Genomic DNA, 27,908 nt, shown 5'->3' with positions numbered 1-27,908 from the left:
TGGAAGAATGAGTCAGTGCATGATAAGATTTTATAATTTGGATATGCTATTTAAATAAAATCTGCGCTGTTAGCTGCTTATTAGCATTTCACCACTCTGTACAGAGAGTCCCCAGAGAAACTGCTACCAGCACAGTAGATGTTTGAAGTTATACTTAATTCTTGCACAAAAGGGATTGCACACCTCCCCTTTTTGCGAGGATGCAAGAGCAGAAAGTTACAACTGGAAAGACAAGTTATCAAGAGTTTACCTCCACAAAACACGCCATCTTGTATCTGCTAGATGTATTTGCTTAAGTAAATTAACTTCATCAAGGTTCAGCCTCCTACATTTGAAAACCCTTCTTAGCACTGAAACCTCCCTGTTGGCCAAGAGACTCAGGTTGAAAGAATTGTCTCTAGTAATTTTTATCCACATGAACGTGATGTGGCTTGAACTTCCAGCTTTGATGAAAATACCATAAAACACAAGAAATAAAAACTGTCAGCAGACTATACCTCCCACTGTTTTAACCTGTGATATTTTAATTTGTTTGGAAACGAACGAGGTTTTAGGAAAGAGAAAGAAAAGTTATGCACTAAGCTGCTAAATCACAGGTGTTAAAACATGCAAATTTTAAAAAGAGAGCTAGAGTTTCAGTGTGGTATCATGAACACAGGAGTAAGGAGTTCAGTAGACACATTGGTTAACATGCCAAACATCTATAACAAATTACTGTTGCCTAGTTTTGTTTATTGGTAAATCACTTTAGTAACCTGAATTCACAAATAAGCAGTAAATAACAAAAACTACAGATAAACACAGGTTACACATGCAAATTCCTGTTCACATATCACATGTGCAGGTACATTAAGAGCACAGTTCTAAAGATCCTTGACGAAACCAGATTTTTAACAAAAATGGTTTTAAAATGCAGGTATGAAAAATTACATGTGAAGAATATAAAGATACCTTTTTACATTTCAGGACTCAAATGCTGCTTTTGAATATACTAGAGATGTACGACAGCTACAAGATTCAAGTAAAAGCTTGAAGAGCTCAAGGAAATAATACTGGTCAGAGGAGAATGGGCATTTACTTTTCACTAAAAATACACGGAATAGCTGAATAGGAAAGTCTATCAAGAGCTTAGAAAAAAAATCACAAAGTTGTAAAGCTGACTAATCACTAATTCTCCTATTTGCTATATAACAGCAATGACATTAAAAGAAACTGCAATTCAACATTTAAAAATGCAACTTACATTTAAAGACTTTTCAAAAGTGAAATGCAATGACAGCCTTACACTCCAAATTAAATATCTGCTAGGCTCAGACTGAAATATGGAATGTTTAGATAAAAAAAATACAGTGTTACTTTTTATTTTTTATTGAGAATGGATTTGAAAGACAATTTCTGAAGCTTGAAAGTAGTAAATTTCACTTAAATGAAGTTCTCCTCCCATAGATGAGCTTTCCACAAGGGTGCAAGACTTTTTTTCTTTAATAGCTTGAAGTGTCAAAACAAAAACTTGTTGCCATTCTCACATTAAGAACAAATTTTTGTCATTAACTTAACTGCATATGCTTTTTGCTACAACATTTAACACATGAACAGACCTATAGTGCCTACTGTATTTCACTACAACAAAAAAGAATACAGTATTTCCATCTACTACTTGTACTGCTTTTAAAAAAGATTAACATTAAAAACAAAGCCACTGTTTTCCTTACATCCTTCCTTTTAAGCTTCTTTCTTTTGCCTGTGGTCTTCTGCCATTTTATCCAGAATTTTCTGTTAAAAGAAAGCAACCATGTTTTGGATATATTTCAAGTTTCTCACAGTCACAACATCAGTAACAGAAACATAAATCTAATTTTCAAGTTGCAAAATCTGTGAATATTAACTGCAAAGGTCTTAACTAACAAGACTGGCACTTCTCCATATACCGAAGTGAAGCGGAGCTCCTCTGAAGCACCACATTATCATTATGTCACCAAACATCCAGCTCGCCACCAGTCAACACCAAATGGCAGCCTCTGCAAGCATTTACCTGTCCCTGCTGTTAACGCCTTCCCAACAGGCTGGCAAGCCAAGAGAATTACATTCCATTTTCTCATGGACTTGTGACAGCAGTTGTGCCACTTACCTGGACAGAATTTGCCAGCTATAAAGCCAGGGACAGGACATCTCCCCTCCCTAGAGAAGGGTTATTTTGGAAGTCTGAGGAATTTGTTGTCACTTCGATGACATTTGGCAACGATATCAATTCATCTATTTATTTACTCTTACTGCTCTCAAAGCGAACGAGACTCCCAGCTAGAGAAGTGCCTTGCCATCGTGAAACAAAAGCTGCGTTTCCCCCCTTCCTTCCCCGATTCTAAAACCACACCAATATTACAAAGTCATTCAAAAGCAGCTCACTAGTCATCTGTGCCATGGAAAAAGGAAATCAAATCATGTTTCATTTAAGTGATAAAGTTAATAAATTGGGATTATTTCCCCCACTTCCCCTTTCACACCAAGTCTTTAAAGTCCCATAATCAAGTACCTCAATGGAAAAAAAAAAAAGAAAAAAGCTATGGGTGGATGGATGAGGTGGGGTTTTCTTACTACAAGATTCTGCATGGTAATTGATTTTCTGATCTACTCCTTCATAATGTTTGCTTTGTGACATTTATTTGTGCCATCTGCCTTCCAGGGCCCTATATTTGTTTAGGGTTCCCTATTATTGCAAGGGAGAAAGCAAACGCTTTCAAGTCTGAGATGCCACCTTCTTCCTTTCTATGGAACACCAGGGGTTTGGTTTCAGCTCAATAATTGACTGCTATGAAATCAATTTATGTGAACACTGCATTATCATCAGAATTCCGTTTAGGATTTCCCTTTCTTGGAGGTGATATTTAAAAGCAGCTCACAGTACACAAAGATACAGCAGCAGCATTATCATTCATGCCATGCAATCATGTGATACCTAATCCAATTAGAAATCTTAAAACATGCTCACAAAATCAGAAGTTGCAAATATGGTTGTTTTTTTTTTTTTTTTTAATATATAAAAACTTCAGCTTAAGCTCTGTTGAATGGTTAAAAATACTCTCAAAGGGTCAACTGGAAGGGATTTACTCTGCACCACTACTTTAAGCCTGGCCTTTACTCCAATCAGAATGCTCTCTTTAATCCAAATTTACCAAAAAAATGCTGAAGCCCATCTTTAAAATGTGTATCCTGCATATTATTTTCAAACAATGAAGTTTTGGAGAGGTCTAGCTTGAGTTAAAAGTTATAGAATAAGCCAATTTCCACTGCCTGAAAGCCTTTTTTTTTTTCCTCAGTCCAGTCTCATTCAGATCTATTCCCCAGGAAAGAATCACGCCATTTAAAATGAACAAGTTTTTGCCTTACCTTCAACTTTTGATAATGAGGAAGGCTGCTGCAATGGGTCTTTTTTGCAACATCTTCATTTGTGTAGAACAGGGAACACAATTTGCAATAAAACCCTGTTTTGGGTACCACATAATTCACACCTAGAGAAGTAAACACCACAAAATAAACTAAGAGATCTACTCTACATCATTTCTTTTAACGTCATATGTCATTTCAGCTAAATCTTAAAACCATAATTCACTTTACATTAAAAGCTGCTTTATCTTTAAAAGTCCTCATTTTAGTTTATTCAAGCCGGGGCCTAGTAATAACTAAATATGTGCAGGCTTTTCTTTTTTAAATTTAAAATCAGCCTTTCAGATTAAGGGTCCATTTTATTGGTTCCTTCAAAAGAACTAGCAACGTTCTGTGATCAGTTTCTGAGTTCTGAGTATTTAGTATGAATCTAAACTAATACCACTATTGCGATTTGTGCTATTAATTGAATTTGAGTTGCTAAAATATACCTCTTCCAATTTAATTTCTGCCTAAGGAAAGTGTTATGGAGAACTGTATGAAAATAAGGGAAAAGAAAGAAAGAAAATACTAGGGTTAGGGGAGGAGTGAAGAAGGGGAGAAGAGTGGGAAGCCCTAAAATGAAGGGCTCAGAGGCAATGTGTTGCCAGAAATAAAAGTCAAATGGAATGAGAAATGCTACTGCAATGCACAGAGACATACTTGAAAAGAAATGGAAACAGCCTTACCAACAGGAATGTTTGGCTGGTATGGCCCAATCCTAAATTCATCCGGAACAAGAGGTTTCTCTTGCACATTCTTTGCTTCCTGCTCATCCTGGGTTTCTGTATTTTCATGGGCATTTTTCTCAGTATCCTGCACTGTTGTGGTCTCAGAAGCTTCAACAGTTTCAGCCTTTGAATTATCTTCAGTTTTGGTTCCATTTTCTAACGTTTCATTTTCCTGCTCTGGCTCCTCAATCTTGTCTACCTTGATTTCTGCCAAACTATCATCGTTTTTGCCAGCAGATTTTACTGCCAAACCCGACTTGCGGAGTTTTTGATGATCTGAGTCTTCTTCATCACCAACCTCATCTAGAGTGACAAAACCTTCCATGCTCCGTGGAAAGCCACCCACGTATCGCTGTTGAGAAAATGTTTTCCTTATGTCAGCTTATTCTTAAATGTTTCCCTCAAACTGTCTTAAGTTTCAGAAGAGAAATATCTTCTCCAAATTCCCTGGAAAAATGCTCAAATTCTTCCTTCAAGACCTACCTCACTCACTCAAAATGTTACTCAAGCATGCAGAAGTGTAACAAGCTCCACTGTCCCAGAATCAAGTGTTCAATTTCAGAATAATACTTTTTTTTTCATCATGAGGGTCCACTGTTTTATATCAACACGTGATCTTCCACTTGAATTTCAGTATCTTTTTTCTCTATTCTTACTTCGAAAGTCTTAACATGAGTATTTTAATTTTACGTGGAAGTCATTTTGGAATGCACAAGTTTTGTTTCTATTTGAGACAGTCCCACAAGATCCTCAAATTCATGCCTGCATAAAAGGTAAAACCTTACCAGAACACTTCTGTGCCCACTAATAGTATGAAGGTTAATTTAAAAAAAAAAAAAAAAAAATATTTAAGAGTTCTTTTTCAACCAGTGGAAAGCTTGGAGCTTCCGCATTAAAAAAAAAACCAAAAAACCCCCAAAAAACACCAACCACCCAAAGTGTGGAGGTCTCTTAAAATCCAGCTTCATTAAAAGACAGTGAATCTGTCTGAATTCTGATTTTTTTTTTTGTTTTTAAACATTCCTGCTGATATGGAGGCATCAGTATTCCACATGCTTAACAGCAATCGTGAGTAGTACTGAAACAACATTAGCTTTACAGCTGTGCTCTAAGAAGGTAGGTCTTCAAGGAAGCAAGTTTGGGTTTTGAGGCAGTTTATCACATCGGATACCCACATAATAAGAAATAATCACTGCCGTTTGCATTGGCAGTATCATCCCAACACCAGGTAACTAGCTTCCAGACAGAAGGATCCCCCAAAATTGAAAACCGTGCACACTTAATTCATTATCAAGGAATATACCTTACTTTTTTGCAAAACATTCCAAGTCAATAACGTTACTAAAACTTTACATGCTACTCCACATAACTGAGTATGATTTAAACAGGAAAAAAGCAGCTGGTAGGACATAAAAACCCATGAGAGTGTGGGATGATCTGGTGAAGAAAAAGGAAGTTCACAGCAAGTAGCCTATGACTGAAGACACTGTGAAACTACTTTTTTTTTTTTTCTTAAATTGGACATGGGCCTTGGCTAACCGCAAATGGACTTGCTTACCTTTCTGGCTAAGCATAAAAAGTAGCTGTACAAATTTGTCCAAATCTAGATCAGCCTCAAGTCCCAAATAAACAATTTTTTTGCATGCCATTGTTCTGCTCTGTGCTCAAAGACAGACAGTCTCATGAGAAACTGCTCTGGAGAAAACAGTTCCTGGCTGCTTAGTATTAGTCAAAAAAGGGGTGAAGAGAAAGGCAAGAAAAACCTCAGGAAGCGACATGGGGAGAAGCCCACAAGTTAGCAGGTTCTGTCAAAACAGAAACAGTGATTGATAACCAATTCCATTTGCAAGTTGCCATGCATGTGTTTAAGAGCCACAGAAAAAGATCTGAAACAGAATGTACTGTGGTGTGCTATTTAAGTTAGACAGGGTTTCCACACTCAGGTACCTTGCTATACGATTACCTTTTTAAGCTTTTTCTTTGCTGCTGGATTGGCCACAACATTTCCCTCGGTTTTTACAGTCACATCATCAGCTGTGTCCTTTTTTTCTTCAGTAGTCACATCAGCTAAATTGGCAACATCTGCATCATCTCCTGCTGAGCTGCCACTTTCTAACAGTGCTGCTGCTTCCTCCTCATCCACTAGCAGCTCATCTTCAGATTCAAGGAGTAAACTAGGCTCATCTTGGTCTGCCTGTTCACTACTTTTAGCGCCTGTTGGCTCAGCAGCATCATCTTGTTTCTCCTCTTTCACTTTATCTTCTACACTGCCACTTTCAGGTTTCTGAGCAGCATCTGTTTTAGATTTCTTATCACTTGGAGAATCTTTGCTGTCTGGAGAGTATGTTCTCTTTCTGTAAAGAACAAAGAATACTTGATCGTAAACCTGAAGAGAGCCCGGAAATTACTAAAAAAGGTAGGTTATATTTTCCTAGACAAGCTTGAAAAAGATTGTGTTTTAGTTCAGAAAATGGAAGGTTGAGGGAAACCTTGAAGGATACCATTATTAAAATATGCAAACAGTTGCTGCAAGGAGGAACTGTCCTTACAAGACAGGACAACTGCTCTGGGTTTAAGCTGCAGGAAGGCAAGGCTAATTAAGGACTGGAAAAGATTTCCGGAGGAGCCTGAAGAGGCTGTGAAGTCTCCATCATTAGAGGAAGAGGGTAGGTAGCATATTAGAAACAGTTAATCTCAGGGCACAACAAACAACAATTTGATCTCAGAGCTTCCCTGACTTCTTTTGCATCATTTCTATACTCTTCGTAAGATATTTTCATATTTCTTTTAAACAACATTATGCTTTAGCAATAGGAAATTACCTAGTTTTATCCTTTTTCAGCAGTTCAACTCCTTTGTTTGGAATCTAAAATAAAATTTAAAAAATTTGTAAGTCACAGTAGAGTATTATTTATACAACTGTTGCAGCATTAATTCCAACCAGACAGCACAGTGTAGCCAAGCACTTCCAATTACATTAATCAACAGGTACTCTTTTACCATGCCCACCTACCAACCAATTAATAAAGGCTATTATGTTAGACAGGACCCTACCAACCTAGAAATCCCATGTCTTTATTCACAGTAATTCAATACAAAACAAATGGGATATCCTGCTCTAAAAAAATTATATATAATTTCTCTTTTGCTTATGAACTGATACAGTGTGGTGCAGGCAATGGCACAAATCAGTCTTAATCTATACTCTTCTCCCTATCATTAGTAGTGGGCTACATGGAAAGTTTTTCAAGACTCAACACACTCATTTAGGAGTTACTAAATAGGAAATTCCACTTGTATGGTAGTAACATGGAAAACTAGTCAATGCATTGGTTAAGTATTTGAACTTGCCACAAAGTGTTCATTTTTGGGGCATGATCATGTGCAACAGTAAGATTTCTTCATGCTCCACAACAGAAAGCTTATGTATTTTATGAGACAGCTTGAGAGTTCATATTTCTCCTGCTTTTCTACCCAGTATCCTAGTCTGATGGAGAAAGTCTTATAATTGCAAATTAGCTTGGTATTACGTCAAAAAAAAGTTATCAGCCTACACTTCCCTCCTTGACATGAGCTGCACATGCGAAGGTGCAGTTACATTGTAAGTTTTGACAAAGCTTATTCTTAATCATAAGACTGAATCTATCTGTCTGGATAGTTGGGGTTAGTGTCCACAACAGGGATCAAAAAGCTTTCTAGTGCTAAAGAAAAAAGATTTTGGATGGCATCTAACACAGGAAACACATTCTGTTGCAATACTTCATAGTTAAAAAAGGAGTCCCTAATAACTTTTTGTCTTTGTTCCGTACACAAGAGTACGTGTACAACAAAATGGACAAACTGACCAGCAGCTGTGAAAAGCCAGAATTAAGCATACAATGTACGAGCACATAGTTCTGCCACCCAGCTTGATTCTACTCACTGATCATTTCCAGAGGAGGGCAAGAAAAAAAGAACCCACCTTACAGAACATCCTAAATGGAGGCATTTTAATTTAAATCTACACCCATTACTCTAAAATCTGAACTCGTTTGGTTTGTGTTTAATCTGAAAGGAAAATCCTTTTACCTTATTCTAGGCCTCATAACACCACACTCACGCTAAGTAACTGCATTTAAGTAGCCAGAAAATACTAAAGCAAATCCTTCCATTTTATGAGCAGCACTGAATTCTCAGTAAGTGATAGCTGTCTCCACTTTACACCTCTGACTACAATTAAAAAACTAAAAACACTGCTTACCCTTAACACCAGTTTCTTATATTTTTCAGATAAGTCCACTTTCACACATCTGCCTTGGAACCAAAGTGCTTTGTTGGCACAATGCTCAACCATAGCTAAAGCATCTTCTCTGGTCTCCATCTCAATGAAAGCCTGAAAAGATTAAAAACACATTAAAAACAACTACGAAAAACACTTTTGCAGGCAAAGCTATTTAAATTTAAAACACACCACTTCCAAATGCTGAAACAAAATTATAAGATTCAGCTATATCCATCCTCTCCAAGCTAGCTGAACATTTTAAGATTTACCGAAGTGTTCTATATATCCCAGCTTTTCAATTCAATAATATCTGTCCCATAGAAAGTTCTGAAATTAAACAGCAGGCGTTTAAATTGTCCAGAAAAAAAAAAAAAGGTCACCATAAAGTAAAATATGATTCTAAGTAAAAAGCATCTGGACAATGAAACTCATCTATTTGGTACTTAAGTATTTGGGAGTTCCAGGGTAGCTGAGAAACTACCCCAGTATTTTTTTTTTTTTCCTCCTCGAGAGAAGCCTGAAACAGAAAGGCAGCGGCAGCTGGTCTATAAGCCCTGCTTTGTGAGGTGTTCCTCCAAGAAACAAGCCCATGACACACTAAGTTTGCTAAACAAGCTTTTAAAAAACACATCTGGGCTAGAGTATCATAGCCCAGAAACCTGTTTCTGCATCCAACTTAGACAGCAAGGGATTTTATTTTTCCAGTGAAATAAGGTCAAGGAGGACTTCCTAGGGGTCATACAACAGATTCTAGGAATTTTTCATTCCACAAGTGTGGCATTAGGGGATTCAGGCACTCATCTCTCTGAAAAAGTGCTGGAATTTCCTATTTAATTCAAGGGAGCAAACAACTGGGACAGCAAAGCTGAAAAAAAATTAGAACTGAATACTTTAAACTCCTGTGTACTTCTAGAAATCACGTACATGCACATTCAAAGCATTTTACTATACCCATGCAATGCACTATCTTCAAAAATTTTGTTTGAAGTTAGAAAGCCATGGCAGGACTGCTTTACTTTTGTTTTAAAGAATGAAAAATAAAGGGTAAATGAAAGAAACGTGTAATAGTGGTATATATTTGTTAACTTTTCATAGGTAATGTTTTTTCAGTCTTAGGAAAGTTCCAAGAGTCCTAGAAATCTGCATAACAAAAGAAATTAAGCCTCAGTGCTAAATATACTTTCCTCACAGCTGAGGCCTTGTTTTTTTTTAAAGCAGCTCACATTACAGTAACATTTCGCAGTAAGCTAGATAGCAAAACACCACCTACATAGTCCTCTCGTAATTTCCATATCCATGCTAGAGCAGAAAGTCTACACATGCACCAATTAATGGCACATCCTTTCTCCACAGTTAAAACCTTAGTTTCAAATCTTCACCCATGTATGTTCCCGTGGTCAGTTACCTGGCTTTTCATTCTCATGAGTATGTAGTTCTTAATTTTTCCATACGGTTCAGCCAGTTTGAGTACTGCATTGTCAGAGTATCCCGAATGAGGTAAATTGCTGAGGTGAATCACGCGGCCAAGTTCTGGTTTTGGCGGCTCGGTTTTTTGGTCAGGTTTACCCTCGGGTTTCTAAAATTAAGAGGGAATGAAATTTTTAAAGTACATACTACACAAAATATGCATGGGTGACTGTCCCTTGATTAAGCTGAAACAGCCGAGAAGTCCATAAATTAAGAATAACTTCAACACAATGGCCTCATATCACTGACTGCCCCAGATTAAAATAAGGCAATGTTAAAAAAGCAGAAGTGTTTTACCTTTATTCTTTTGTATTTCTGGGACAAGTGGACTCTGACTGGTTTACCAAATACCAGTGCGGGTGTTGTTGAATAGTATTCTACTGCAGCCTGGGCATCTTCAGTGGTCGACATTTCAATAAATGCCTGAAATCATGTAACAACAACTTAAATGCTACTCCTTCAAGAATTAGTGTTTAAAATCTCAAGCTCTTCCTTGCTTTCCTGTAAAAATAGCTGCATCAAAAATGAAAATTGCCTCTTGGTTACAACATTAACTGACCTGCAAAACTTGGCATGAATTTCACATACTTTATTTAGGTGCACAAACAGAACTATTTAGTTTGTTTACATTCCACCTAGATTTGGATTCAGAACATTCAATTGCTTCCTGCTTTTTCCTCTTCTATGATACTGGCTTTTTCCACACTTGAAAATATGACACTTTGTATCATACAAACTAAGACCACGTAAGTTTTCAGCACATATTAGAACAAGAACAGAATTTACAAGCATAGTGTATTTTTGAGAAAGCTATGAACAACCAACAAGAGGATTTTTTTAACAATATTTAAGTTAAAATGCAGTACTACAGCATTTCTGGTAAGAAGCATACCAGTCACTCTTCATTTCACACATGTAACCTTGGTGACACATGTGCCACCTTGCTTGGTAGTTGAGCAAGCCCTTTTACAAAAATTAAGCTCAGACAGTAAGCATACTAAAAGACACCAAGCAGTGCCAACAGCAGTACTAAAGGACCTAATCTTACCTCATTGATTTTGTTTAGAATCAGGTGATTTGTAATTATTCCAAATGGTTCAACAAGCTGAAGCAGCTGGTATCTCAAGTTCTTTCCCCTCTGGAAATCCATGATGTGAACAACTCTGCTTGTTTCCTGTGGAAGACAAAGCATGCATGCATTTTCTTTTCATGTTGTGTATATCAGCTAACCTAAAAAAGTCTGTCAAGGCTCTGCTCTATTTTTTTTTTTTAATTTTTAAATCTTCAGTATTAACTAAAACAAGATGCATATAGAAAAGGCATAGAACCTCCAGGGATTTGCACAGAGGAACATGCCCGCCCTGCCCAAGTTGCCTTTCTGTATGTTCGTGTCCCACAGCTTCATCATAAGAGAATCTTAAGATAGCGTCTGTACCGTTTTGCAACAAATATTTTGTAGAGTACTTGGCACAATGAAACCCCAATCTTATTCCAAAGCTACAGTATCTCCACACAAATAAATCCTAAAATCTCACTTTTAAAGACAATGCATTAATTCAAAAAAAAAATCTTATGAAAGCAAACAAAAAGCATATTTGTACGAAACTGTGGATTTTTAAAAAACAACAGATTTTTAATACTAACCACTCGGCCCTTTTGCATGTGTCTCGGTCCTTGCATATTTCCATTTCCAGCTCCTTTAAGAAATTAAAAGAATGAGCAAGCTTAGTTCAACCCGTAAGACTGCTAAGAACTTGTAAAGAGACATGTTAATAAGAAATACAAGTCACTAAACCAGAATGACATCCCATTTAAAAAACTAATTATTTCATTACAGTCTGAAAAGGCTGTTGATTTGTTTTTTCCAGAGCTCTTGTAACTTGAGGACCTCCTTCCCAATCATTCTGCTCAGTTCAACATCAGAGAAAGACCTGCACTTACTGATGTGCAGAAATAGCAGAGAGTAAGTAAAGCCCATTGAAAAAAATCTCTCCTGTTTTAAAGTAAGATTTGCCATAGCAAAATGCCTCCGTACACAAAAGATGCGAGATCTCTTTAACTAAGGTACACTTTTTACAACTGAGGTTTTAGATATAGAAAAAGACTCCTAGCTTTGGTTCTAAACCAACACCAATTCTATCATCATGCCCGTTTTACTAGGAAACACATGAAAAAAGCCTTTCAGATAGTTTGGCTCAAAGTCAAGTTGGAGATGTTTTGAAAAATTAACAGATGTTTTAATGAAATTAAGTATGAATGCATCTATCATCTAAAAATTCCTTTACAGCGTCTGAAATACTCGTACTCTGTCAGGACACCTAGGTTATTAACTAGTTTGGCTCTTTCAGTCACTCGAATTATTTAAAAGGTAGGAAGTAACAACTTCAGGCAAGAACCTGATTCTTAGCCTGCCTTCCTGTGAAGAAAAGGCTTGCATCATCTATCTTCCCATTTCTCAGTTGCTACTCAAATCTATCTGTCAAATTCATTTGAAAGTAAGGGGGAAAACTACTTAGGACATTGAATTCTTCCAAGTTTCACAAAAACCCCCCCACCAACATGTAGCTAATCACAAGACAGATACAAAAAACTTCTAGACAGGAAAAAACAAGTCCAAAACATGTGCAGATTAATCAAACACAGTTTAAAAAAAACTACCAGCCATAATAATGTGGCTGGTAGTTAGCAGATGGTAGAAATGTGAAAGTGTGGGATCTAAGTACCAGTCTTTGGCCAGGAAGGGACTAAAGTATTTCAGTTCCACTGCTCAGAAAAGTGAGTGTTTTGTTTTGTTATTCTACAACACTGGTAACAAATTAAAACCAGAATAAGGAAAAAAAAATAAGCAAGATCTTAAGTCTTGAAAAAGCAGGTGCCTGTTCATGTTACCTCTTGGCCCAACAGGAGGTCCTCCAAGGTGAAACGGAGGTGGTGGTGGTCCCAGAATTCCTGGTGCAGGGTTTGTGGATTGCTGCAACATAAAGGGATCACCCCTAGAAAGAGGGGAAAACACACCTTAATTTTAAACCAAAAAAACTGTGAAGCTTTCATTCTCAAAAAACACACCCTAATTTCTGCAGAGCATCTAAGAAGTCAGCTTTAGCTACCCTTACCACTGCTCTTTAGCTAGTAGAAAACAAAGGGAGGTATCCATTTGAAGAAAATGAGGTGTGTTGCTTCACATAAAATGTTAAGAACGTCCCCTGCTTCAAATAAAAAAAAATGACAAATACTTTAGAATTCGTTACTACTTACATTCCATGTCCTGAATCACTGTCAGGATTCCATTCTGGGTATCTTAAAAGAAACAACAAAAAAGAAAAGGTAAGAAAAATACAATCTCCTCTACCTGTGTAATAATTTTCATACAAGCAGCAATACCTTTACGCATTAACACAGATAAAACACATGGTAAGACTGCCCACACTACAGGACCACTGCAAGAGACATGAGCAGTATCTACTGACAGAATAAAAGCGTTATTCTTAACTAGAAACTTCCTACACTATATGTAACATGTCTGCCAATTTATAATACAAATTGCACACAGTTTGCTTTACAACAAAAGTTCAGAGGTTGGTTAAGTGACTAGTAAAAAAATGACCATAGATTCTCAACTCTTAAGATCCAACTCTTCAAAACGTTACATATAGATCAGTAGGATTCAAGTTAAGAACTGAGATTCCCTTTTTTGTCCTGAAGATGCTCCTTTAAGTTGCATGGTTTTATTCCCCACAAGGCACAGCATGTTTTCTAAACCTGCTTTATGCAACATAATTGACCATTATTTAGTTGTAGATGCCCTCACGCCACAAGAATGTTTACTGTACTTCAAATTCATACATTTCAAGCAGCAGCTGACAACGTCGGCTGTGAGTCGCTCCATTGATATGATGGTTCCACTCCTGCAGCAAAGTAAATAATTAAAAGTTAGCAGCCACATATGGCAAGCCATTTTTAACAAAATAATGTTGTATAGTGCAGTATCTTCTATGCTGAAGTATCAAAGATACATTGATAACAAAATCTCTTTTTGTACTGCTTATAGAGACACTGAAATTGGACCTACCTCTTAACTCCTAACCTGGGTGAAAAGGTGTCTGATGGAAAATGTCTCGCAATCTATGGGCTTGATCCTGCCTCAGAGGTGCAACACTTACCAGGGGATATCTGCTACAGCATACGTGCTTATCATTACGATTTCAGCTTTTAGAACTGGATGCTGAGGTATTTTTTTCCTTCAGTAATTACAGAATTTCCTCCACTCTCTCTGCTTCATTCCTCAGACTTTTAAAGATTAATATGAACTAAACACTCAAGTTTTTAGAACCATAAAGAAGCCAAGAAATTGCAAGGAATTCAGAAAGGAAAGACTAGAAGAAATGAAAGTGCATAGCTAGGACAAACTACAAGTATACAGGTGACAAAAATAATACGACCATTTGTGGGGAATAATCAAGGAAAAAAGGAGATCTAAATCAAGATGGTACAAAGGAGGAATAATGGAATTAAACCAAATCAGCCAGGGAAAATTCCTTCTGGTTCTGGCTTTAGGACTAGAAAGGAATGAGGGCTTTCTACTTTTTCTCTGCAGATTATTTTGATTACGAAGGGAGCTATTTATTTCAAGATGAGAGAAGGCATGGGGAATTCCTCCTTTATTAAAGTATAGAGTGCCTGATCTCCATATCCTTACATTCTTTTAAGTAACAGCACCAGTTTGTGCTATATTCGTATTTGTAAAGTGACAGAACCTCTGAAGTTTCACTGCTGCACATCCGTGAGCCACAATCAAATTTCCACTCTGCTGCTCTTCAGGAAGCAAAGGGATCAGCAGAGACACACCGGGCAAATTAGCTTTAGGTTCACAGAGAAATGAAGGGGAGCATAATTATAGATCTTTGGGGGGCAGTTTAATAACTGAAGGTTTTCTCTTACCGGCTACATTTTCAACTATGAACACGTGTACTGCATTGGCCAACTGTTTTATATGTCTCTTCTTACATGTGTATTTCTGCTCGGCACCCACAAATGACTTTTTCCTGATCCCTCATCGTTCCCGATTTTTAGTTTCCACCACATTATAGCCATCCTTCTGGATACGACGAGACACTCCTGAGGCTTACTGTAGTGTTCCCATATACTAAATGCCTACCTTGCACTTTCCATAAAGGAGAAAAACCTGGATTTAAAGTCTCCCATAAAGTACAGTTGTTAAGCTACATTACAATATGACTCCATGATATGCAAAATATACCACGGAGCAAGATGAAAACGTCATTAATTTTGTCAAGAAAATGTAAAATGAGAGCACCACTCTTTGTTAACTGCACAAGATGTAGGCTCTGCAACTATAAATTAATAAATACGCTGGCAATTAGGATGAAAAAAACCACCCAAACCCCCAAGCAAACCTACCTATGAAACATTCAATACTTAAAAACAAAGCTGCTTCAGTTTAAAACTTGCTAACAAGTTTTAGTACTGTACTACAGAAAACTGTCCTTTAAAACACTAAAAAGCCCTCTAAATTTGGGTGCACAATCTGTAAAGCCTTGGTGGCTGATTCTGCTAGATATGCCATGCTTTGAAGCTGTCTTAAGGCACAATTTTAAATTATTATAAACTGAAATAGAAATTATCTGCAAACTAGAGCCAAAGTTTGGGAGATCTAATTCTCATTATACTTCAAATGCTTTTAAATTGGCAAAAAAGGGAGATCTGACATGTAACTTTGGATTTTTTTCCCCAGGGAAAGTTTTCAGAACAACAGTGGCTCATCTACAGTATTAACTTTTTATTCAATACACTTCTTAATCTGGACTTCCCTTTACTCCCTGCCTCTACCCAGTCTGAAGCATCACTTCTCTGAGGTTTCAGGGCACTAGATATTTGCAGACACTAATTAGCGTGAACGCCCAAAGTTAAGCTAGAGAAAATCTGAACTGAGTTTCTTAAAACTCAGATTCCCTTTTGCCTCAATTGATGCAAGCAAGAGGACGCGCTGTTCTCCAGAAAATTAGGCCAAACTTAAGCACCTAATTTTAGATAGCCCTCTATTAGGGACACAGCCATGCTTTTCCTTTGAGATGTATCACCATTTCAAGTGTTTAACCTCCAAATTCATCTGCTCATGTTGCAGCCGCCTTTTCCTTTGGCAGGGAAAACAATCCCTTCCACATCTAACACCTCATTCCTTGATAAAGAGATCAGAATTGACAAAAATGCCTAAGAAAACCCCTGTGGCATGATTTACTTCACAATTAGACAGAAAACAAACTGGGTTTTAAAATATACACACATGAAATTAAAGAAACAATTAAGAACATCGCTAAAAAAGAAAAAAGAGGACTAGTCTGCCAGCTTAAGTTACACGAAGGGTGTTTAACCCCTTGCTCGGGCTTAAAATACACATTGCTTTATCATATGCTTTTAAAAAAAAGTTCTAGGATTATTTTTATTTTGATACTGCAGTAGTTAAGTTTACATTGTCCCAGCTAAGAAAAGCATTCCCTTTCTGCTTTCCATAAATTTTGGTTCAGATCAGATTACTTTTAAAGTTCTACTCGATTCAATTTTGTGGGAGACACAAAATAAGAAATTCTGTAACTGTTAGGTATGCAAAGCAGAGGAAAAAAGGAGAGAAAGAGAAAAATTCTTGCAGTGACATGATTTCTGAAATCAGAAACAAAGCCCAAACTTGGGTCATAAGAAACAGATGATCCAGTCCCAAATATTTTATGATGTACTAGCAGTTTAAGTCAAAGCATATTCCTAAAAAAAAAAAAGATGGTTTTACATGTTACAGAAGAAGTCAGCCACTTAAGTTATGCTTTCAAAAGAATTTGGTATTTCTCATACCTGGAAAGATATTTCATGTTGGATATCCTTTCAACAGATCTTCATACCAAAGCAAACTAAGAACCACGAGGCTTTAAAATAAAGTGCTAAAAGGAACCCTACTTACAGGATTACTGGTTGCCATCTTCAAAGGCCTCAGAAGTTTTATGTTTTCAATCTAACCAAATGAAATCCTTTTACAGAACTGAGCATGGCATCTAAACTGTTAACACTTAAAACCTTTTATGAAAATAAAAGTAAAATACAGGAGACAAGAAACCTGGATTACTGTGATTATTTTTATATAAAAAGTAATTAAAGCAACACAAGTTTATAAACTGTCAGATCAGCTGGAGTCATACAGTGTGTGCTCTAAAACTGGTTCGGTCATTTCCTTGCAGGGACAGAGTAATTCTCGTGTTTCAAAAAAGATCAGATGTACAGAAGCAGCACTTTTTTTGAGAGGTAACTGTAAAGAAATGGTTAGTAACAGCAATTCCACATTGTATCAATTTTACAGTAATAGCATGTATTACACTTTCAATTGAAGGCCTTCAAGCTAATTAGCCACTAATTGTGACAAGAGGGGCGCTGTATTAGCCAATTAGCCAATTAAATTGCCTAGTACACTGAAAAATCAGCAAGATGAGTAAAATTGGAAAAGCTGAAAGTGAGAAGGCTCTGAAAATAACGTCCGAATAAACAGGCCATTTTGAGTAACCTGTTACCTTTGCAGAGAGTTGAACTCTCATGAATAAACTAAGAGGGAAGTCTCAGCATAACCGAATATACCCGAAGATCCACTCTACTGGCGAGCCAAGTAAAGAACACTACTAGGAACACAGAGCAGGATACTGCAACAGCAGACTGATTGCTCGGAGAGTCTACAGGGATAGATGCAACATGGGACAATAAAAAGTGAGTCTGAAGTGTCTAAGAAAGTTGTGAAAAAGGAGAAAAATGACGACAAATTTCAGCCATAGTATGAGATAGAGTGTTAAAGTGAAATTAAAAAGGCAAGAATGAGCTAATCTAAAACGTGGTTTTTACTTTTGCAAATAAGTGCCAGGGCTCTACATTAACTCTTTCCCTTTGGACAGGGAAAAAGCAGAACTGTGCAAGAATGCATCTTAACTACATATAAATCAGCAATCAAGACAGATGTGGAGGAGAGCTGAAACTAGCTTCCTGAATAGCACAGTAGGTACACTGCAAAAAAACCCCAAACCCAACAAAAAATAAAACACACCCACCCCAAAACTGCTTGAATGCCAGATGTTTGTGGTTAAGAGAACATGTAGATGTAAAATATAAACAAGATATCCCAGTAGATGATAGCTGTTTGACTTGAAGTTAAGCAATCTGGGCAAACAAAATACATTAATGTAAAGCCCTGGTTTACAGTGTTTGTTAACAATTACCTTGTAAATAAACCAAGTGCCTTTTTCACTCTCAAACCAACTTTCAGATCATTTCAAAAGCAACCAGGCTATAGAAATAATTAAAGAAATAGGTAAAAACAGAACAGATACTACAACGTAAAGGAAAATAGAAGTATCTGGTGCATAACTCACCTTATTAGAATGAACTGGCATATCACATATAGAGCACAGATGGGGATAACCCTTCGGTAAGAATCCATGGAAGTCTTCAATATTGCTATTTGGAGGAGCACCTCTCTTTTTCTCAAAGAGAGATCTCTCAGGACCAGGACCACGACCCATTCTCTCATACTCACTGTCAAATTTATGATAGTTATGCGAAGTCTCACCATAAAAAGATTCATCCCTACACCTTTCTCCATCTCTTAATCTGTCATCTTCATAATCCATTCTGTCATAATAACCAGATTCTTGAGAACGACTTCCATGGTCATAGTCAACCACTGGGTTGAGACTAGGACCACGATCATCAAAGCTATCTCTTCTAAAATGCCTTTTTTCTTCCCAATCATCCCTAGGTACTCTGTACGGTGGTTCCCGTGCGGATGATCTGCCATCTCTACCATAACCTTCTTCAGCTCTCCTCCTTTTAAGTTGTAGAAGGATCTGAGGCAAGTTTTCAGGAGTGATCTTGTCCTCGGGATAGCGACTCAGTTCATCTAAGTCTCTAGCAGACAGACCAAAGCTGGCCAAAATGTTAGTGGCCTGGTCTGCATCTCCACGGTGCTGAGAAGACAAAGGGAGCGGACCTCTACTTCCAATGTTAAATATAGACTGCAAATTATGGGAAGAGGTACTACCAGAAGACAGTGCACTATGAGATCCTTGTTGGTTCAATGAAGAACTCATTCCAAGATTCATTAAGCTAGCAAGGCGTGCAGTACCCTGGTTCATCCTTCCAAGAGATGCTGGCATATTTAAAGACTGGGTAGCAGCAGCAAGAAGGCCTATTCCTGCAGAGAGGTCACGCCCATGACCTTGTGAATCCCTACTCAGAGATGACTGCTGGAATGACTTGGACATTGTAGAACTATAGCTTGTCTACTTTACGGATCAAAAAAATTTTTTTCTTTTTTATAAGATGGCTGAAAAGAGAGCTCACACTAGAAAGCTAGGCAAACTTCACTTCAAAAATGGTAACGCCAAGAAAGAGGATCAATAATGACTGCAGATCTTCTTCAAGCTGAGAAACACCAGACAATTCTGTAGAAAAACAAGCAGTTTTAGTCATAAATCCCTTTAAACAGATGCAGTTTTAAACTTATGCATCATGTTGATCTAAAAACATTAAAGATCTCAATCTTACAAGGCTTTTATTACATAACTTAACAGATTCAAGAGGCACCCAGAACCTACATATATTATTTCAGATAAAAATACAGTCGTGTTTCCTGTACATACGACTCTTCTTCTACAAAAAGCTACTTTCATACCGAAGACAAGTGAATTTCAGAAGTTTGGGATGTCTGAAAGCATCTAAAGTTTACTAGCACATAAGCCTTGATCTCTGGTTAATGGTTTTGTTTATACCCTACATTACTGTACTGTGTCTACGAGAAGTCCACAAAAAACTTAAGCCCATAGAATCCAAGATGACTTTGGCATATCATACATATTTGAAAATGAAACCTATATCACCACAGAATAGGACGAAAGGAAGTTAAAAGTAACTGAAGTTTGGGCAAAAAGTTTCTGCTGTAAGATCTGGTAAATAAGACCAAATATAATATTCAATCTTTATGCAGTAAAATTCAAATTACCGATGTGAAGACAGATGTGAACAAGAAAAAAAGTTTTAAATTTTGCAGGAAGTGAACAAGACCTCTTGTTCAAATTGCAGTTATACGGATAACAGCCCTTAGGAAGTGATTCTTTACTCTGTTACACTGCAGCCGTGACATCAGCCTGTACTCTCAGACCTCAAGCTAAACAAGGTCAGGCTTAGTACTGGAATGGGAGACCCAAGGAAAACCCTACCCCTGCAGAAAGAGACACCAGGTGAGTCAGGAGATGGCACTACGCCCGCAGCCAGCCCTGCAGGACAGGGCGTCCGTGTCCCGTATCAGCATACTGCTTCTTTCTTGGTTCAGGTCTGACACTTTGATACCGTGACCACATGTGGCAGTTAAAGATCCTAAACAATACTCATAAGAGATAGGTATTTGCCCCCCGTCCCACTGAAATACTAACCTCGTAATTAAGTATTTGGTTCAGCTGCATTTACTTGAAGTTTTAACTAAACCGTGTATCAATATCCACAGTATATTTTATGGTGCAATGGATATATTTCATAAAATGTTCTTTCTTTTTTTAGCGCAGAGCAGAAGTAAGCTGCAATACTTCTCCCCATACTCTTTCAGCCTTGAGATAGATACACAAAATCTAAAGCAATTAGCAACACACATGAAAACATTCCACCAGGAATATGCTGTTCTTGGGTCCCCGATGTGGTAAAGCCCTTTCGAATCTCTGCAGAGCAGTTTCGCTTCTCCAGCACTGCCACTCAGATGCACATAAACCACATAATCACTTGAAAAAGAAACAGGCACGAATTGCATAGCTCCAGATGAAATCAGCTTCTAAGAGAACAGGTACGTTTGGGGAGGAATGGAAAGGAAAAAATGAAAGCAAGGATTTTTCCTTGAAGAGACCAGTTCTGCAGAATGCAATTTCTCTTCTACTGGAAACAGAAGAAAAAAAGGTCAAGGTTATGAGCATGTCTCTATCCCAACTGCCTACTCAATCCAGAGCCATGTTTCAATAGTGCATAAATTTTTCTCTACTTTAAGTTGAAAAGCACTTGGGTTTTCTTTCTCGGTAGCAGCGTGTTACAAAATTATGCATTTACGTAGAAAAATAATGAGAGATACATAAAGGACACAAAACCCACACAGAACTCCATCTTTGAGAAATAACTGATTTATACAGTTTGCTACATATTCTGTTAGCGGTACATCTAAACTCATATTTCAGCTACGCTTTTAAGATCCACATAGGTTGGAGTCACTTAAAGTAAGCTTAATTGTGTAACATTTGGTTAAGAGCAAGATAGAGAAACATGGGGATGAAAAGAAGTTTAAAAGTATCGGAGGCAGAAGACAGAAAAGCACTGCAGAAAGCTTCAGAGGAAAACAGTGAAACAAGAATATAGGGAGAGCAGACGAGGCAAATTCTAAGTGAGATATCCAGGACAGGCTGACCACACTAAAGAACTCCTGAATAGAAAGCATTTAAGAACTATATTGTAAAAACCAAGACTCTTTTAAAGAGTTCAAACATGAGAGAAACACTAATATTCACCTCGGTACCATGTTTTATCTTACATACATTCAGTAACCTTCAAAGAACTTCATGGCAATTTTACAAGTTAACCCTTACTCCTTCCATTTTTACATCTAAATTTCCTTCTAGTTCACACACTTACAGAATGGTTTGATGCTGAACTTACTAGGTTCTTCATAAAAATCAGATATTTCAGAGGGCTTTACAAACCAGACCCTGACAGTGATTCAGCAGACAGCCACATGGTCAGGAAAGGCACGGTGCGTCCTGCTGTTAATGCAAGGACTGGCACTATTCAAAGTTTTCACCAAACCAGGAAAGTTCTCCACTCTTCAAAAATACCCTTTCTCTTTGAACAGATGCTCACTAATCCTCTTGTCGCAATTTTCAATTGGCAGTTCATTGTCCGCTGCTCTGGGGAGATTAGCAGAGAACAAAACCCATCACATCCCAGTCTGGCACGGACCTGGGCTGCAAAGAACCTGATTACATGCCATGCTTTGACCCCGCATACACGCGGAGGTTTTACATAACCATACCTTGCTGCTGCTGCAAACACCCGGAGAAGAAAGAAGCAAGGGGAAAAATAAAAACAGGAAAGATGAGGGGAAAAACAAAACAAAGAAACAAAGAGGGACAATCTTATGAGAAAGCATGAAGTGGGACAGTAAGACAATCGTATGATGAAGACAGACTGTAACGTTGCAGGTGGTGTGCTAGCCAGTAAACTGCCCTAACCTTAAGAAGGTATTCGAGTGGAGTACTTATAAAAACTAAGTTCCTGAGTTATGCTCAAAAAAATCACTATTTATGACATCACCGTCACCTTGCAATTGCTGTTGTACTCTACTCCTAACCATCCCCATTCTGTAAGATCAGATGAAGGCAGCAACAAAACAAGGTGGGGGAAGAGCTCTAAAAATCGTAACAAAGGATGTTTAACTTCCACATGGTCAGGTTTAATACGTGATTCTAAGACAGCATTTCTTGCGTTGATCACTTCTGCAAGATTTCATGTCAGTATCTGATAGAGACAGGCTCCCACGGACCAGTGCCAGCTCTTAAGCAAGCGTGCCATCAACTGAGTCACAGCAACAAGATGAGTATGACTGAACAAAGCTGTCTAAAGAGCCAGACATGATTTAGCCGAGTTGAAAGTGTTATGCTAATTGTTCTTCATGTAATTTCAGCTATACTGGGAACAGACGGGCTTTCAGATACGTATTTTTAAGATCTGGGGACAGAAATTTAGCCATTTTAAGATTTGAAAATATATATTATAAAGCAATCTCGAAATAAGTTGAAAGTCAAAATGTTACTAGATTTCCAGACAAATGCGGACAATGAAAAAAAAATTTTATATCTACAAGTTGCAAAAGAGTTTTCTGTAAAAGCAGACAACAAAAATAAGAAATTTGAATCCTACAGAATACACTGCTACTAAATAAAGGCCAAAATCAGGCTGATTTTCAAACACTATAGAAGGGTTTCTCTTTTCACGTAAAACTGATTATAAACTCTTTTCAATAAAACTTCCAGAACTCTTGCTCCACATAAGTATGAATTTTGTTCCTGAAAACAGTTTAATTCAATGAATTCTTGGGCTACGTTGATCGTGCTGAACACAATAACCTTAGACTACCACTGTTTATGGAACACCAGCAGGTTGAAAATAACTCCCTATTCCTTTTACCACTCAGTTTTTTTAAACCTGTGCATACATATTATAGCTTTAATATTTATCCTCTTTTACCCATTCCTCCTCCACTATTTATAGAAAAGTCTCAAAAATGAAAAATAACTGTTTTCACTTTCTAGTCAGTTTCACTTTCACTTCAAAACCAAAATTACTCAAAACACATTGAAATTAATCAAATAAACTCAATTACGGTAAAAGCATGAAATAAGCTGCAAGCTGAAAAACATACCCTCAGTTTGTAACAACACAAGACTTATGAAAGCTGTACACCCTTGGGAAAAAAGTCTCAAAGAAGTTTCACATCCGCAATCCTTGCTCTTTGGATAAAAATCTGGATTTTTCTTCTCCTCCCTTACACGTTACACTCAGCACAGCAATCCCTTTTGCAGCAATCTATTCTGCTACGGAAGAATTCGTATGCTTCTCGGGAAAACTGTCTCCGACACATCATGGCAAAAAAAAAAAAGTCATCGACGGAAGAGATCTGGAAGTTCAAGCGAAAAATTTAGACAGACAGCTCCCCATGCTGCTCTGAGAAATAATGGTAGAGAAAACAAGAACTTGCAAGGAAATTAGAAGCAGATGTTATCTAGCTGCTGAATGACCGAGTGTAATGGATTTGAAGTCTATGGGATTACTTTAACTTGGACAATACAGAAAAGGCCACTGTTTTTTCCAAAGGTAAAGGAGGAATTGTCTAGCAGCCTTAGAGAAAATGCAGATTATCACCCATTTCAGGTACCAGTATTCAGAGTGGTTATTTAATATTGCTGTTTCACATGCAAGAAAACAACTCCTCTTGTTCAACTGATCTTCAAAGTTCATGACCTCAAAAATTTAAGCAGCACCTGGCACACTGGAAACGTGCTTTTTTTGTGCGCAGATTAGACAATCTGTTTCAGGCCTTGCAGAACAACTGGAAGAGTTTCATTTCTTAGGATTACGTTCAGCTTCATCTCAGTGACTTGCCTGATCAGAGGAGCACATAATAATCTGAGATACGAAGTTACTCTAACAGAGGATTGGTTCAGAACAGAAAAATATTACATATGAAAGAGACTTATTTATAAACAGGGAATTAAAATTACTAGTTTAGTAATTAAGAATCTTAAAAGAACTTTCAGTTTTCAACATTTGAATGCAGAAAAGAGCACTGTAAAAGACGCTGATTTCCTATTTCTGCTCATTATATAATTTAATAAATTCAAGCATTCTTCTTCCTGGAAGGAGTGCATGGAAAAAAGTGCATTTATTCCTTCACAGAAACAACAGAAGTGAAAAAAGGGTCCAAGGAACAGTCCAGAAAGAGTAGAGGAAGCAAAAAAATGGGTATTTTTAGGAAGGGAAAATAGGAACAGCCAGGAACATATAGAATAACTGCTGTCATGCCTACTGACTGATTACCTCTATGGCTTCCATGCATTCCTTCCTACTACTTGGAAGCCCGCTCTTTGTCACTACCTTCCGAGCTCCAACTCTACAGCAAGATGGATGCTCACAGGTTCCAGCACCTACAAAAAGCTCCATGAAGCCATTAAGACTCAGTTCAACAGAGGGGCTCAGCCAAAACCAGAGTCGCTGCGGAATGACATAGGATCTTAGCCTGGAAGCTCTGGTAATAATGTACGTTCCTGCACTCGGCAAAGTGAGGAGATGATCACTTAGTTTTAGAGATGAATAGCCTCACAGGCACCAGAACTTTGACAAAACTCACAGAACATACCGTCATTTTTTTTTTTTTAAATAAATAGGTCATACATAAAGTGATCCAAAGACAGACCAAATCAGAGAGTTAAGCACTGTAACAGAGAACCAATTTTACCTTTTTTTTTTTTAAAAAAAACCCCAAAACAGAACACTTTTGTATTCTGATCTGGTAAGTGATTAAAAAGCCTTCTGACTAATCAGCGAACATAAGCCTGCCTCCAGGCATTTCCAGAGCTGGGATAAAATCACATTCTTTCCCAGCTGAAATCTTGCATGAGGTTGTTGCGATGTACTCTAGTTGCAAAGAATCGAGGGACTGTTTGACTGTTTTAGTGCTCGAAATAAAAACTCTTGTTTAAGTTATGACTACACAATATGGTACTTCAACACTTGCAAAATAAATTAATTCAGAAATATTCCGAGATATTTGCTTATGTTTTCAAGACTTGTTGACTTAGAGCACTGAGGAAGAATGCAAGCAGCATAAAGGCTACAAAAATACACTCATAAATTAACAAATAAACTGCATGGAAATAATTTCTTTGCAGCTTTGCTTACAAGAGCTTCTCCCCCAGATTTGCTGAGCTATCCAGAACACGGTCAAGTATTAGATTACAAAATACCTTCGCATTCACCAAAACTCTCAGCAGAGATGTGTGCGAGTCACAGAGAAGGGCAGCAGACCGTATTTACTTCTTTATCTCCCACCAAATTAATGAGCATTTTTATTTAAGTGTCATCCTGAATAAACCAGGTGGCAATCATATTTCAGTCCTATGGATCGTAACACCATGGATCCCTAATTTAGTTTGAAGCCTCAAAGACTGACTCTTCTTCCCTCCTCCTTAATTGGTTTTTAGTTTTTACCTTTAGGAACATGGATATTCACATTTTAAGAATGCATTTAGGAATTTCTCTTGGTTATTCTTCCCCTCGTTTAGCGCTGGGATGTATCTAACACCTAGTGCAAAGCACTGGAAACCGACGTTTTCAATGCACAGTAACTTCAGAAGTTTCTCTAAAACAAACCCACAAAAAAGGCTCATGACATTGCAAGCCTCACCAGAATCATTAGGAAGCAATCAAAATTCTGGAATTTGGTGTTCAGATTTCATCTCGTTACCTAGTGCACAACGTGAAAGTACAGATATTGGGTTACTACTGCACGAAGACGTGCACAGGACTCAAGTGCCAGTATCCTCACTCAAAGGTAATTATTCCATGTCATTCAGTAATGAATCATTTTGTGTGTTTAATAGACACAAGTTCACTAATTTCTCATTAATACATTAAAAATGTTACCACATTGTTTCACTATGTTTAAAAAAAATAATATATGAATTTAAAGTTTTCAATGTATTAACAATGTTTCAAAATTCAGGAAGATTAAACCACTGGATCAACAGATTCTTTATAAAGAAGTATCAGAAAACGCTCCGTTTTCCTCTTCTGAGGCACGAAAACTACACGGACAGCTTTAAGACGTAACGTTTTCAACAAGAGTTGCTCCCTACTTATCTTACTCTAGGAAGTCAGGACCACCTACTCCAGCGATAGGTCAAAAAACCTGAAGAATTTAAGGCTGAGTAAAAAGAATAAAGGCTGTTCAATTGTTTAAAACAGCATGAGGTACTTTTTTCCCAAAGGTATGATTTGTGGAAAGGAAAAAAGCCACACATTTAAAAGAGGGATTTTCCAGCTTTCTTTCTCCAGCATAAATGCTTCGTTTATCAGAACAAAACAGTTCTTCAGGTTCCCAGAAAGTTTTTTTTAACTATTGCTTATTTTCAGCATAGGCGAACTTTGTATCTCATTACTTTGACTCTGGAAACAAAATACGTACATAAAAAACATAGAACGTTATTAATCCACCACAGGAGGGGGAAAAAAAAAATAAAAATCCCTGCAGCATGATTTGTAACCACCGCCTAAATGACATGAAAGTGAAACTGAGTAGAAAGAGGACTCAAATGGACGCTTCCACTGTCAGTATTCTTAATGCTCAATTCATTAATTCTTAATGCCAGATAAACATCAAACCCAGCAGTTTTTGAGACTTAAGGGCCTTCAGAGACGTGAAGAAGGCACGCAGGTTACTGACACGCTGTTTAACCTCCGAGCGGAGGTTTTTGGGGGCTGGGGAGGAAGGATGCCGACCCTGAGGCCTCAGCTGGAACCAGAAGCGCTAGCAGAGCGCTCCGGTGAAGTTCCACTCGGCGGGCGAAGCGTGGTTTTCGCCGGGTCACCCCTGAGAACACGTTTTACGTGCCGAGACGCCGAGCAGCCGAGAAGAACCCCCTCAGCAAGCGGCGGGCAGCGGGGGGGCCAAGGGAGGGGGCAGCCGGCCCCGCAGCGCGGGGAGGACGGCGCGGCGCGGCGCAGGCCGCACACCGCCGCCGGAGCCGACCCTTCCCGGCGAGCGGCCGGCCGCGGCGCAGGCCGGGGAGCCGCGGGGCTTTGTTCGGGCCCGCCGGAGGCCGCGCGGCCCGGCCGCAGTACCGCCAGGCGGCGGGCGGGGGCGCCGGCGGGCGGCCCGGGAGGCGACAGGCCGGGCGGGCCGCGGCACCGGCCGGGCCGGGCCCGCCGCTCCCTGATGCGGCCGCCGCGCGCCGGCCCGGCGCCCCGCCCCCCCCGCGGCCGTTCCTAACGGACACCCCCCCTCCTCCCCCCCTTCCCCACCCCCCGCGGAGCGGCGGCCGCCGCCGCCGGTTCCTAACAGGGCGGCGGGCCGAGGGCGGCCGCAGCGCCGCTCCTACCTGCGGGCCGGGGGCGGCGGGAAGGGAGCGCGGCGGCGCCTCCCGTTCGCTGTCGCACCAGCGGCGGGGGAGGGGAGGGACGGAGGGACCGAGGGAGGGAGGCGGCTGCGCGAGCCCCGCGCACGTCTCGCCGCGCTCGCGAGAGCACGCCCGCCCGCTGCCCGCCCGCTCACGTGCCCGGCGGCGGCCGCCCTGCTCCGTGCCGTGCCGCTCGCCTCCGCTCCGCTCCGCGCCGCTCCGCTCGCTGGCGACGGCCGCCCGCCCCGCCCTCCGTGTGTGGATGTGGCCCGGGGGGGGGGGGAG

The 27,908-nt window shown here is 38.9% G+C and overlaps 1 protein-coding gene across 2 annotated transcripts; it reads right to left on the bottom strand.

Moving 5' to 3' along the window:
• Positions 1 to 715: 715 nt before the first annotated feature.
• Positions 716 to 27,640, bottom strand: MATR3 (matrin 3). 2 transcript variants are annotated; one of them, XM_059825648.1, is made up of 15 exons: positions 27,606 to 27,640; positions 18,294 to 19,364; positions 13,723 to 13,784; positions 13,135 to 13,176; positions 12,769 to 12,872; positions 11,524 to 11,576; positions 10,928 to 11,053; positions 10,177 to 10,302; positions 9,818 to 9,988; positions 8,392 to 8,523; positions 6,974 to 7,017; positions 6,115 to 6,505; positions 4,110 to 4,503; positions 3,385 to 3,506; positions 716 to 1,773 (listed from the first exon to the last, which is right to left on the bottom strand). In XM_059825648.1, the coding sequence occupies exons 2-15, from the start codon at positions 19,182 to 19,184 to the stop codon at positions 1,723 to 1,725; spliced, it is 2,709 nt and encodes a 902-aa protein (XP_059681631.1). In that variant the 5' UTR covers positions 19,185 to 19,364; positions 27,606 to 27,640; the 3' UTR covers positions 716 to 1,722. The 2 variants fall into 2 exon arrangements, with proteins under 2 accessions (XP_059681631.1, XP_059681632.1); XM_059825649.1 differs by lacking the exons at positions 18,294 to 19,364; positions 27,606 to 27,640 and having other exon boundaries at positions 13,723 to 13,789.
• Positions 27,641 to 27,908: the final 268 nt, after the last annotated feature.

The sequence above is a fragment of the Gavia stellata genome, chromosome 16 (genome assembly GCF_030936135.1).
Source record: "Gavia stellata isolate bGavSte3 chromosome 16, bGavSte3.hap2, whole genome shotgun sequence".
Taxonomy (NCBI): domain Eukaryota; kingdom Metazoa; phylum Chordata; class Aves; order Gaviiformes; family Gaviidae; genus Gavia; species Gavia stellata.
This window is presented reverse-complemented; position numbering and strand designations above follow the sequence as displayed.

What these genes read in the sequence shown, in the direction of transcription:
- MATR3 (XM_059825648.1), bottom strand. Translation starts at nt 19,184, where the DNA reads ATGTCCAAGTCATTCCAGCAGTCATCTCTGAGTAGGGATTCACAAGGT. An exon ending in TGTCAGCTGCTGCTTGAAAT is followed by an intron (nt 13,177 to 13,722) that starts GTATGAATTTGA and finishes GTTTCTTTTAAG; the next exon opens with ATACCCAGAATGGAATCCTG. An exon ending in ACATGCAAAAGGGCCGAGTG is followed by an intron (nt 11,054 to 11,523) that starts GTTAGTATTAAA and finishes TGTCTTCCACAG; the next exon opens with GAAACAAGCAGAGTTGTTCA.